This window comes from Saccoglossus kowalevskii, chromosome 16 (assembly GCF_978046115.1).
Source record: "Saccoglossus kowalevskii chromosome 16, keSacKowa6.1, whole genome shotgun sequence".
Classification (NCBI taxonomy): Eukaryota; Metazoa; Hemichordata; class Enteropneusta; family Harrimaniidae; genus Saccoglossus; species Saccoglossus kowalevskii.
This window is the reverse complement of record NC_140656.1, coordinates 25,437,030-25,450,952: the sequence shown is the minus strand read 5'-3', so window position 1 is coordinate 25,450,952 and position 13,923 is coordinate 25,437,030. Positions and strand designations below refer to the sequence as shown.

At 32.1% G+C, this 13,923-nt stretch overlaps 1 protein-coding gene across 4 annotated transcripts in view; it reads right to left on the bottom strand.

The window, feature by feature from the left end:
• Window positions 1-60: 60 nt before the first annotated feature.
• Window positions 61-13,923, bottom strand: part of LOC102805375 (lysophospholipase D GDPD1-like) — a 43,020-nt gene continuing 29,157 nt past the window's right edge. For 2 of the 4 annotated variants that reach the window (XM_085491279.1, XM_085491277.1), the window contains exons 6-9: window positions 6,395-6,484; window positions 5,113-5,246; window positions 3,819-3,921; window positions 61-3,071 (exon numbers count right to left, since the gene is read on the bottom strand). In XM_085491279.1, the coding sequence (XP_085347405.1) occupies window positions 2,931-3,071; window positions 3,819-3,921; window positions 5,113-5,246; window positions 6,395-6,484 (468 nt within the window). In that variant the 3' untranslated portion in view covers window positions 61-2,930. Of the gene's footprint in view, window positions 3,072-3,818; window positions 3,922-4,944; window positions 5,079-5,112; window positions 5,247-6,394; window positions 6,485-13,923 lie in introns of all 4 variants that reach the window. The other 2 variants (XM_085491278.1, XM_085491276.1) reach the window with 1 other exon arrangement.

The window sequence follows — 13,923 nt, the reverse complement described above, 5'->3', positions numbered from 1 at the left end:
ATGCATCTTTTTTGCTACAATTACGACTTTCTCAAAGATTCAATTTCAACAAAACACAAGTTTAATATTATAATTCATCAAGTTTATTGTTGCAAGACTTACAATCACGAAACAATATAGAGATTCAACTTTTAAGTTGACTAGAATTTATTTGCACATGTACACAAAAACTAATATAAATTGCAGTGTTTACAAGTAGTTGCAATGTGGTCCAGTCCACGTTACAAAATGAAGTATTTTTTTTTACCCTCTAAGGGGCAACTCAATTGAAATCAAGGAGAGCTGTAGGATTTGGGGGAAAAAATTATGTTCAAACATTCTCTCACAAAAAAAAAGTATCCAAATGACCAATTTCCTCCAGTTCCTCCCTGGAATTTCAAATGGGTCACCTCTTACATAGTTCTGGTTTTCATTAAGTAGACAGAACAGAAGATTATTACCGGGTATTACAAGGATTACATAATGTATGCATTTGAACAATATTTGATTGCATCAATGTTTGATACATTAATCAAATCTTAATCTTATCTGTACTTGAGAATAATCCAAGACTGACAAAATGGACCAAAAGTCAATTATTAGGAACAGTTTACCCCATCAGAATAATCATCACAACACATCAATGTGAAGCCCATACAGTCAAGGGTTGTTCCTGTCTGCTTTATTGTATTCTTGTAGTCATAGCAACTGTGGGACCTCATCAGAATTTTAGGACAATTATTACCGGCGTTTAATATTTTTGTTTTTTAGTTCTCAAAATTATAATATATATTACAGTTGTACTGTATGTTTATTTTGAGTAACTTTAAACATTAATGTTGTGAGTTATAACTGTTGCATTCATATTATAAGCAAAAATTAAACTAAATTTGGCCGACAGACACAATGTTAAGTACTGTAAATGACCCGGTTACTGGTAGCATAGTGGTTGTCGCATCAGACTCGTGATCGGTAGACCCGAGTTCAAATTCTACCTTAGGCTGAACATCAAAGGGTCGACCCCGACCCTGGGTGAGTGTGCCACAGACTCAATGGGAAGGCCAATTCCACTGGCCGAGATTCATTCACTAACGAATGCGACTTACTGTAAATGAGAATTAAAATCTTAACCTTTTGTTGATACAAGTAATACAGTTGTTATGCAACATGCATTGTGATGACCTTTGGTACTTTAACCTTTGCCACGTAATTCATAGAAGTGTAAAAATATTACAGCTCAAAACAAAGCTACTATACTGTACTGAATACACAACGCTGTACAAGCAGCAAAGAGAAAATAAGTATTTATAGTTTCGTCCCTGAAATTGTATAGTGAGACTTTGATAAAACCCCAGTTCCAAACCATGGTTTTGGAGGAGTTACTCATCGACCGATTGTTGTTTTATGTCTAAATTGCACAAGACGTATAACTGTATAGTTTCCTGAAAACACATCAATCTAAAACCAATGTTATTAAATAGTTGGAAATGTATAAAAAAATTTTCATACAAATTAAATATAATGAAAAGTAAAATGACAACAAAATATGTAAATTAATAAAATTGTAATACATGCAGCATTTATATAAAATAAATATATAAAATTTAAGGTCGATGTGTGAAAACAAAAGAATTCACTTAACTGGTCAATGATGGCAGTATCACGACAAAACTTTCACAAATACGGTAAACTAAAAATATATTTAGAATTATATATATAAAACTGAAATATAGATAATATTAAAACATAAGAACTTTTTGCACTTGGATATCAGGCTTAATTTTTGTTCTGATTAGTAATATCACCTACCCCATTCTATTAAGCCTAATGTACATACCGGTAACTAAAATTTGATAGTTAAATTATGTTTTGTTTCTCAACAGTCAATGCAGCCTGTGTTCTAATTTTGTGTGAAAAATGTATTTTACACATGTTGTATAGGTCGCATGGGACCCATACCGAATATGACGCAGCAAGACTACTATGATGCTTCAACTTTATATGCATCAAGTTTTGTCGTCAAATTACCAAAAATCTGATAAGGATTTACAGTTTTATTTCTGTTATCAATTTTAATGATTTTCAAAAATGGATGGAGCTTGGGATTTAGTCGATTTTCAAATGCTTTACTTCGCAGTTTGAATCAAACACAGAGACTTATCTTCACGGTTGACAGTACAGATTTAGACATCGGACGGAGAAGAAAGTTTTATGTTGTACATTCAGCTTGTAGAAAATGGGCAACACTCATTGTTCAACTTTGGATGACACAGGATTCATTATTCTGAGGAGGTGGTGAGAGCAAGGATCTTAGACTAATCCCTTATTTAACTCATAACACTGACTGTATTTGCTTTACTAGAAGCACAGATAAACCAAAAATTACATTTAATCAGACACACATCAGTCATTTGCATAAGCACTAATAATGAAGCAAATCAGCCACCAATACTTAAAAATTTCTACAGTTTGCTCAGGGAAATAAATGTTTCAGTATGTGAGATTATGCATGAAATCAACATAGGTCATAGCACCATAATGACGTCAAACATGGCAAAAGTATAACGTGCCATACACATTTGGGGATATTCAACATTGAACTTCACTGTCAAAATAAAATCATCTCATTTTTGTGGCAGACATTAGGTCAATTTCCATGCATAATACATGATTTAGTAGAACTTTGGAAAATCCATTTTCAGACACTTGCGCTCATACCATCACTTTATTATTCATAAACACCAAAAAAATACTAATTTGGGTATACAATATATAACCAAGTATATATTATTCTAAAATGTCTGAATCATTTCTGTTGACTGGATTGTCAAGCGTAAAACAGATGCAAACTGATTTCTACACAGTTAATGCAAATACAGAAATAATTAATATGTAATAAACACAGTCTTTGTAAAAAAAAAAAATCCCTGACAGAATGCTGCTTTGTCTATTCAAGCCCAAGGTTTTATAAGGTTGTTATTCTTTCTCATAAATTCCTTCAGGTGAGTTGGATAATCCGTCATGATTCCAGTAGCCCCAAGGTCTAAGGCTCGTTCCCATTCTTTTTCTTCATTCAAAACCCACACATATACCTAGAGAAGTAGAAAATGAAATTCATGATATAAAAAAGCATTTTGTCCCTTTACTGACATCACAAAACTTTGCAAAGCATGTATTAAGGTGCATTTTGGAATAGAGCGATATTAATCACGCTCAATTCTGTACAATCAAGGTCTCAATATCTTCTGCCATCTTTAATACATGCAAGAGCAGCACTCTCCATGCTCACAAATCACACAAATAAGTGGATTTATAAATACAAATAAATATTTTACCAATACAAATGGAGATTTCACAAATACAATTTCAGATATAAATGGGGTTTTATGAATACAAGTGAATGATTTATGAATAGAATTGGTTATATATGAATATAAAAATGTCATTTATAAATATGAATTTAAATCTTTGCACATATTAAAAATTTTTTAATGAATATTGCACTCACACTTGATCTTCCATACATGTGCCATTCTTTAATTGCAACACATTTTGAACACAATCATACCATTTAATACTCATTTCTTTTTACACAATGCATAATGTGTTTACGTGGCATCAAACAGAACAAATACATTAACACAAACACCTGCAAACGCATCCAAAGTCTCATCCAAGAGTAAATGACCAATCGCCACCAGTGGATTTTGCCTCGTCCATTACAAACACTTACACATGGGTAGACGCATTCACGAGGTATGATTTGAACTTACATAGTCGATGGTCAAATGCAATGACGACAACCACTATGCTACCAGTGATTATATAATATAACGTACCTGAATTCCTCTCTTATTTAGATGTTGAAATAACTGCTTACTCATCAGGAGTGTATCCATTATTGAGATTAAAAGTGCATATTTGGTGTCAATATCAACAAATCTACAAAATAAATCATATGGTGATGATGATGATTGTGATAGTGATAATGACACTTATTACATGTCAAAACATTACTTGTTGAGCACATTACATTTTTAAAACATTTGAGTCTTCACATTACATCATAAATCTTCCCACATTGATAGCAGCCAGATCTGCCAAAATTCTGTCTGTCATGATTAGCTATCAATATAATCTTTTGTGATGACAAAGTAAATCAGTTATAAAGAATGAGCAATGATTACTGTAAAACATGTTGAAAAAGCGACATGCAATTTTAGCGAATTGGGATAAAATTACGTAATAGCGAAATGTTGATTTAGCGAATCTCTCTTGTCACTGTTGATTTCCTGTTTTCACAACACTTGTCTGCCGCGTGCCAAAACAAATGCGCAGTTATCACCTCCATAAAAACAAAGAAAAACTGTCAAGTGTGATTAGGAAGCGCCCTAGATTGTTATGTTCCGGATAACTTTATACAAATCCCCAAGCCTTGGCCATTTTGAATTTATAATAATGCTAAGGGACGACGTCAAAAGATCGATGTCGCATAAAAAACTTAATTCCTTTAGTTTTTTTCCAAACCCCCTACCCCCCACTGAAACTTAATTGATAAATATTGGTCATGGCGTCAGACTACATTCACCATTAAATACAAATTGATAATCGGACAGTAGTATTGCATAGCAGTTGGTTGTCGGGTGGGTGTAAAAAGAGTTTACAAATGCACCTCATTTGACGCACAGATTTACATTCGAACCAAACCATTTTTCTGTTGTTTTTTTCCCTTTTCGGTTATTTCTGTCCATGATTGGATAGAACTACAAATACTCCAAGATTTTTTTTACTTCATTAAAAAATAAAATCGTTTTTGTAGGATAGAAACTTTTTGAGGTCAAAACCCCCCACCCCCAAACTAAAGGAAATAAGTTTTTTATCCGACATCGATCTTTTGACGTCGTCCCTAAACGGCAACCGAGTCGCTTCATATATACATCATTATTGTGAATATATTACACTTACTTCTTAAAGATCATCGGCATTGGGATTTCGATAAACGACGCTTTTATTGGAAGGAATGGAAGAACTCCCAAGTAGAAGAAAACGGTTGTCGTGACAACCTTACGCATACTGAACATTACTGGGATTAATGGATTCTAAAAAATAAAAGAAAAACATGAAACATCTTACCTGGCAAGTATGCTTGGCATGAGAATTTCTAAAAAGGACTCCTTTATTGATAAGAAAGGAAGTAAGCCAATGTAGAAGAAGAAAGCGGTGAACAAAACTTTACGTTTACTGAAGAAGTTAGGTATATTAGGATTCTGAAAATGAATAGTGAAAGAAAGAGATGTTTGAAATGATGAGAAAAGTCAGAGATTGTGATGTAATCCATCCAAAAATGTACAAGACAAATGAGCTCAATGTTTTATCCACTTGTCCCACATTGAGTGAGTAAATATACCGGTATCAAAATAATACAACTCTATGCTTTAAATATTTCACCGCCAGACTTTCTTGCCCAAATTTTTCTGCATTTTTTTTCTTATATTCTTCAATATTTCTGGAAATGAACCCTAATTTTGAAGCCAATGGACAAAATGTGAGTCAATTTTCAGTTTGTACTCAAAAAATTTGGCCATTTTTGTCCCAATCTTCTGAAGGAAAGTGCAAGACTATAGATGGACTATTTAGTGAAGTGGTGATGAAAAGAGAGAAATGTTGGTGAAAAGGTTTCAGGACCAGGCCTTGTCTTTGGCAGATGGCTGGCAAGTTGGAAATGTCTCTACTGAACAAAGTCCTGTGATTAGGCAAGCTATGGGCTAATAAAATCTCATCAAAATATCTGAATTGCGATAACGATAATTAGCTCTTGTGCATCATTATTTGTGAGAATGATACATGTATGTGAGTGGAGTGACCACTCCCCTCAAATGGCATGCCCTGTAAAACCATTTTTTTAATATATATTGCAAAATATTTTGAATTCAAAATACCATATTTACTGTATTAGAAGCACATCTCCCATGGAAGTGCACATAAAATAGCATTTGTTGTATACTAATCATTAAAATATTACTATTAAAAGGGCAAATGCCACTTCAAAGTAGGGCTTAAACACAAACTCATTGTTTCCATGAGAACCAGTTTGGGTATTTTTTTTTTTTCATTATTTATTAATTATTGAATCTGTCACTCATTAAAAAAAGAATTTGTAATGCTCTCAATAAAAACAGAATTCTTCTCAAAATCTATTTTTACTGATTTTACTGACATAACTTTACTGGTATTTTGGTCTCAAGTGTTTCTTATCAACAGTGCCACCAATGTCTGGTTTGAGAAACCTTTCTCCACAATAAACTTGAATGAGGACTTTAGCAGCAAATTATTTTTTACACACAGTGTAGTCAAGAAATGACAAATGACAATGAATGAATTTATGAAAGTGAGAATAAAAGTATCACATCAATACCTGTTTATAGCATTTGTCAACAATTTGTTGATTTGCATTTCCCCATACCGTGATCTCTTCTCTTTTGTACTCTTTCACTAGATCAGAAACCTGCATTAAGCAATCACAGTTAGAAAGAAATCTTGCATTAAACAGTCACAGTTAGAAAGAAATCTTGCATTAAACAGTCACAGTTAGAAAGAAATCTTGCATTAAACAGTCACAGTTAGAAAGAAATCTTGCATTAAACAGTCACAGTTAGAAAGAAATCTTGCATTAAACAGTCACAGTTAGAAAGAAATCTTGCATTAAACAGTCACAGTTTAATAGAAAGTAATCTTGCATTAAACAGTCACAGTTAGAAAGTAATCTTGCATTAAACAGTCACAGTTAGAAAGAAATCTTGCATTAAACAGTCACAGTTAGAAAGAAATCTTGCATTAAACAGTCACAGTTAGAAAGACATCTTGCATTAAACAGTCACAGTTAGAAAGTAATCTTGCATTAAACAGTCACAGTTAGAAAGAAATCTTGCATTAAACAGTCACAGTTAGAAAGAAATCTTGCATTAAACAGTCACAGTTAGAAAGAAATCTTGCATTAAACAGTCACAGTTAGAAAGAAATCTTGCATTAAACAGTCACAGTTAGAAAGAAATCTTGCATTAAACAGTCACAGTTAGAAAGTAATCTTGCATTAAACAGTCACAGTTAGAAAGTAATCTTGCATTAAACAGTCACAGTTAGAAAGAAATCTTGCATTAAACAGTCACAGTTAGAAAGTAATCTTGCATTAAACAGTCACAGTTAGAAAGAAATCTTGCATTAAACAGTCACAGTTAGAAAGAAATCTTGCATTAAACAGTCACAGTTAGAAAGAAATCTTGCATTAAACAGTCACAGTTAGAAAGTAATCTTGCATTAAACAGTCACAGTTAGAAAGAAATCTTGCATTAAACAGTCACAGTTAGAAAGTAATCTTGCATTAAACAGTCACAGTTAGAAAGAAATCTTGCATTAAACAGTCACAGTTAGAAAGAAATCTTGCATTAAACAGTCACAGTTAGAAAGAAATCTTGCATTAAACAGTCACAGTTAGAAAGAAATCTTGCATTAAACAGTCAGTTAGAAAGAAATCTTGCATTAAACAGTCACAGTTAGAAAGAAATCTTGCATTAAACAGTCACAGTTAGAAAGAAATCTTGCATTAAACAGTCACAGTTAGAAAGAAATCTTGCATTAAACAGTCACAGTTAGAAAGAAATCTTGCATTAAACAGTCACAGTTAGAAAGAAATCTTGCATTAAACAGTCACAGTTAGAAAGAAATCTTGCATTAAACAGTCACAGTTAGAAAGTAATCTTGCATTAAACAGTCACAGTTAGAAAGAAATCTTGCATTAAACAGTCACAGTTAGAAAGAAATCTTGCATTAAACAGTCACAGTTAGAAAGTAATCTTGCATTAAGCAGTCACAGTTAGAAAGTAATCTTGCATTAAACAGTCACAGTTAGAAAGAAATCTTGCATTAAACAGTCACAGTTAGAAAGAAATCTTGCATTAAACAGTCACAGTTAGAAAGAAATCTTGCATTAAACAGTCACAGTTAGAAAGAAATCTTGCATTAAACAGTCACAGTTAGAAAGAAATCTTGCATTAAACAGTCACAGTTAGAAAGTAATCTTGCATTAAGCAGTCACAGTTAGAAAGAAATCTTGCATTAAGCAGTCACAGTTAGAAAGAAATCTTGCATTAAACAGTCACAGTTAGAAAAAAATCTTGCATTAAGCAGTCACAGTTAGAAAGAAATCTTGCATTAAACAGTCACAGTTAGAAAGAAATCTTGCATTAAACAGTCACAGTTAGAAAGAAATCTTGCATTAAACAGTCACAGTTAGAAAAAAATCTTGCATTAAACAGTCACAGTTAGAAAAAAATCTTGCATTAAGCAGTCACAGTTAGAAAGAAATCTTGCATTAAACAGTCACAGTTAGAAAGTAATCTTGCATTAAACAGTCACAGTTAGAAAGAAATCTTGCATTAAACAGTCACAGTTAGAAAGAAATCTTGCATTAAGCAGTCACAGTTAGAAAGAAATCTTGCATTAAACAGTCACAGTTAGAAAGAAATCTTGCATTAAACAGTCACAGTTAGAAAGAAATCTTGCATTAAGCAGTCACAGTTAGAAAGAAATCTTGCATTAAACAGTCACAGTTAGAAAGAAATCTTGCATTAAACAGTCACAGTTAGAAAGAAATCTTGCATTAAATAGTCACAGTTAGAAAGAAATCTTGCATTAAACAGTCACAGTTAGAAAGAAATCTTGCATTAAACAGTCAGTTAGAAAGAAATCTTGCATTAAACAGTCAGTTAGAAAGAAATCTTGCATTAAACAGTCACAGTTAGAAAGTAATCTTGCATTAAACAGTCACAGTTAGAAAGAAATCTTGCATTAAACAGTCACAGTTAGAAAGAAATCTTGCATTAAACAGTCACAGTTAGAAAGAAATCTTGCATTAAACAGTCACAGTTAGAAAGAAATCTTGCATTAAACAGTCACAGTTAGAAAGAAATCTTGCATTAAACAGTCACAGTTAGAAAGAAATCTTGCATTAAACAGTCACAGTTAGAAAGAAATCTTGCATTAAACAGTCACAGTTAGAAAGTAATCTTGCATTAAACAGTCACAGTTAGAAAGAAATCTTGCATTAAACAGTCACAGTTTAATAGAAAGTAATCTTGCATTAAACAGTCACAGTTAGAAAGTAATCTTGCATTAAACAGTCACAGTTAGAAAGAAATCTTGCATTAAACAGTCACAGTTAGAAAGAAATCTTGCATTAAACAGTCACAGTTAGAAAGTAATCTTGCATTAAACAGTCACAGTTAGAAAGTAATCTTGCATTAAACAGTCACAGTTAGAAAGAAATCTTGCATTAAACAGTCACAGTTAGAAAGTAATCTTGCATTAAACAGTCACAGTTAGAAAGAAATCTTGCATTAAACAGTCACAGTTAGAAAGAAATCTTGCATTAAACAGTCACAGTTAGAAAGAAATCTTGCATTAAACAGTCACAGTTAGAAAGTAATCTTGCATTAAACAGTCACAGTTAGAAAGAAATCTTGCATTAAACAGTCACAGTTAGAAAGTAATCTTGCATTAAACAGTCACAGTTAGAAAGAAATCTTGCATTAAACAGTCACAGTTAGAAAGAAATCTTGCATTAAACAGTCACAGTTAGAAAGAAATCTTGCATTAAACAGTCACAGTTAGAAAGAAATCTTGCATTAAACAGTCAGTTAGAAAGAAATCTTGCATTAAACAGTCACAGTTAGAAAGAAATCTTGCATTAAACAGTCACAGTTAGAAAGAAATCTTGCATTAAACAGTCACAGTTAGAAAGAAATCTTGCATTAAACAGTCACAGTTAGAAAGAAATCTTGCATTAAACAGTCACAGTTAGAAAGAAATCTTGCATTAAACAGTCACAGTTAGAAAGAAATCTTGCATTAAACAGTCACAGTTAGAAAGTAATCTTGCATTAAACAGTCACAGTTAGAAAGAAATCTTGCATTAAACAGTCACAGTTAGAAAGAAATCTTGCATTAAACAGTCACAGTTAGAAAGTAATCTTGCATTAAGCAGTCACAGTTAGAAAGTAATCTTGCATTAAACAGTCACAGTTAGAAAGAAATCTTGCATTAAACAGTCACAGTTAGAAAGAAATCTTGCATTAAACAGTCACAGTTAGAAAGAAATCTTGCATTAAACAGTCACAGTTAGAAAGAAATCTTGCATTAAACAGTCACAGTTAGAAAGAAATCTTGCATTAAACAGTCACAGTTAGAAAGTAATCTTGCATTAAGCAGTCACAGTTAGAAAGAAATCTTGCATTAAGCAGTCACAGTTAGAAAGAAATCTTGCATTAAACAGTCACAGTTAGAAAAAAATCTTGCATTAAGCAGTCACAGTTAGAAAGAAATCTTGCATTAAACAGTCACAGTTAGAAAGAAATCTTGCATTAAACAGTCACAGTTAGAAAGAAATCTTGCATTAAACAGTCACAGTTAGAAAAAAATCTTGCATTAAACAGTCACAGTTAGAAAAAAATCTTGCATTAAGCAGTCACAGTTAGAAAGAAATCTTGCATTAAACAGTCACAGTTAGAAAGTAATCTTGCATTAAACAGTCACAGTTAGAAAGAAATCTTGCATTAAACAGTCACAGTTAGAAAGAAATCTTGCATTAAGCAGTCACAGTTAGAAAGAAATCTTGCATTAAACAGTCACAGTTAGAAAGAAATCTTGCATTAAACAGTCACAGTTAGAAAGAAATCTTGCATTAAGCAGTCACAGTTAGAAAGAAATCTTGCATTAAACAGTCACAGTTAGAAAGAAATCTTGCATTAAACAGTCACAGTTAGAAAGAAATCTTGCATTAAATAGTCACAGTTAGAAAGAAATCTTGCATTAAACAGTCACAGTTAGAAAGAAATCTTGCATTAAACAGTCAGTTAGAAAGAAATCTTGCATTAAACAGTCAGTTAGAAAGAAATCTTGCATTAAACAGTCACAGTTAGAAAGTAATCTTGCATTAAACAGTCACAGTTAGAAAGAAATCTTGCATTAAACAGTCACAGTTAGAAAGAAATCTTGCATTAAACAGTCACAGTTAGAAAGAAATCTTGCATTAAACAGTCACAGTTAGAAAGAAATCTTGCATTAAACAGTCACAGTTAGAAAGAAATCTTGCATTAAACAGTCACAGTTAGAAAGAAATCTTGCATTAAACAGTCACAGTTAGAAAGAAATCTTGCATTAAACAGTCACAGTTAGAAAGTAATCTTGCATTAAACAGTCACAGTTAGAAAGAAATCTTGCATTAAACAGTCACAGTTTAATAGAAAGTAATCTTGCATTAAACAGTCACAGTTAGAAAGTAATCTTGCATTAAACAGTCACAGTTAGAAAGAAATCTTGCATTAAACAGTCACAGTTAGAAAGTAATCTTGCATTAAACAGTCACAGTTAGAAAGTAATCTTGCATTAAACAGTCAGTTAGAAATAAATCTTGCATTAAACAGTCACAGTTAGAAAGAAATCTTGCATTAAACAGTCACAGTTAGAAAGAAATCTTGCATTAAACAGTCACAGTTAGAAAGAAATCTTGCATTAAACAGTCACAGTTAGAAAGAAATCTTGCATTAAACAGTCACAGTTAGAAAGTAATCTTGCATTAAACAGTCACAGTTAGAAAGAAATCTTGCATTAAACAGTCACAGTTAGAAAGTAATCTTGCATTAAACAGTCACAGTTAGAAAGAAATCTTGCATTAAACAGTCACAGTTAGAAAGAAATCTTGCATTAAACAGTCACAGTTAGAAAGAAATCTTGCATTAAACAGTCACAGTTAGAAAGAAATCTTGCATTAAACAGTCACAGTTAGAAAGAAATCTTGCATTAAACAGTCACAGTTAGAAAAAAATCTTGCATTAAGCAGTCACAGTTAGAAAGAAATCTTGCATTAAACAGTCACAGTTAGAAAGTAATCTTGCATTAAACAGTCACAGTTAGAAAGAAATCTTGCATTAAACAGTCACAGTTAGAAAGAAATCTTGCATTAAACAGTCACAGTTAGAAAGAAATCTTGCATTAAACAGTCACAGTTAGAAAGAAATCTTGCATTAAACAGTCACAGTTAGAAAGAAATCTTGCATTAAACAGTCACAGTTAGAAAGAAATCTTGCATTAAACAGTCACAGTTAGAAAGAAATCTTGCATTAAACAGTCACAGTTAGAAAGAAATCTTGCATTAAACAGTCACAGTTAGAAAGAAATCTTGCATTAAACAGTCACAGTTAGAAAGAAATCTTGCATTAAACAGTCACAGTTAGAAAGAAATCTTGCATTAAACAGTCACAGTTAGAAAGAAATCTTGCATTAAACAGTCACAGTTAGAAAGAAATCTTGCATTAAACAGTCACAGTTAGAAAGAAATCTTGCATTAAACAGTCACAGTTAGAAAGAAATCTTGCATTAAACAGTCACAGTTAGAAAGAAATCTTGCATTAAACAGTCACAGTTAGAAAGAAATCTTGCATTAAACAGTCACAGTTAGAAAGAAATCTTGCATTAAACAGTCACAGTTAGAAAGAAATCTTGCATTAAACAGTCACAGTTAGAAAGAAATCTTGCATTAAACAGTCACAGTTAGAAAGTAATCTTGCATTAAACAGTCACAGTTAGAAAGAAATCTTGCATTGAACAGTCAGTTAGAAAGAAATCTTGCATTAAACAGTCACAGTTAGAAAGAAATCTTGCATTAAACAGTCACAGTTAGAAAGAAATCTTGCATTAAACAGTCACAGTTAGAAAGAAATCTTGCATTAAATAGTCACAGTTAGAAAGAAATCTTGCATTAAACAGTCACAGTTAGAAAGAAATCTTGCATTAAACAGTCACAGTTAGAAAGAAATCTTGCATTAAACAGTCACAGTTAGAAAGAAATCTTGCATTAAACAGTCACAGTTAGAAAGAAATCTTGCATTAAACAGTCACAGTTAGAAAGAAATCTTGCATTAAACAGTCACAGTTAGAAAGAAATCTTGCATTAAACAGTCACAGTTAGAAAGAAATCTTGCATTAAACAGTCACAGTTAGAAAGAAATCTTGCATTAAACAGTCACAGTTAGAAAGTAATCTTGCATTAAGCAGTCACAGTTAGAAAGAAATCTTGCATTAAACAGTCACAGTTAGAAAGAAATCTTGCATTAAACAGTCACAGTTAGAAAGAAATCTTGCATTAAACAGTCACAGTTAGAAAGAAATCTTGCATTAAACAGTCACAGTTAGAAAGTAATCTTGCATTAAACAGTCACAGTTAGAAAGAAATCTTGCATTAAACAGTCACAGTTAGAAAGAAATCTTGCATTAAACAGTCACAGTTAGAAAGTAATCTTGCATTAAACAGTCACAGTTAGAAAGAAATCTTGCATTAAACAGTCACAGTTAGAAAGAAATCTTGCATTAAACAGTCACAGTTAGAAAGAAATCTTGCATTAAACAGTCACAGTTAGAAAGAAATCTTGCATTAAATAGTCACAGTTAGAAAGAAATCTAGCATTAAACAGTCACAGTTAGAAAGAAATCTTGCATTAAACAGTCACAGTTAGAAAGAAATCTTGCATTTTTCAGTCACAGTTAGAAAGAAATCTTGCATTAAATAGTCACAGTTAGAAAGAAATCTTGCATTAAACAGTCACAGTTAGAAAGAAACCTGCATTAAACAGTCACAGTTAGAAAGTAATCTTGCATTAAACAGTCACAGTTAGAAAGAAACCTGCATTAAACAGTCACAGTTAGAAAGTAATCTTGCATTAAATAGTCACAGTTAGAAAGAAATCTTGCATTAAACAGTCACAGTTAGAAAGAAACCTGCATTAAACAGTCACAGTTAGAAAGTAATCTTGCATTAAATACCCGGTAGTCACAGTTAGAAAGAAATCTTGCATTAAACAGTCACAGTTAGAAAGTAATCTTGCATTAAACAGTC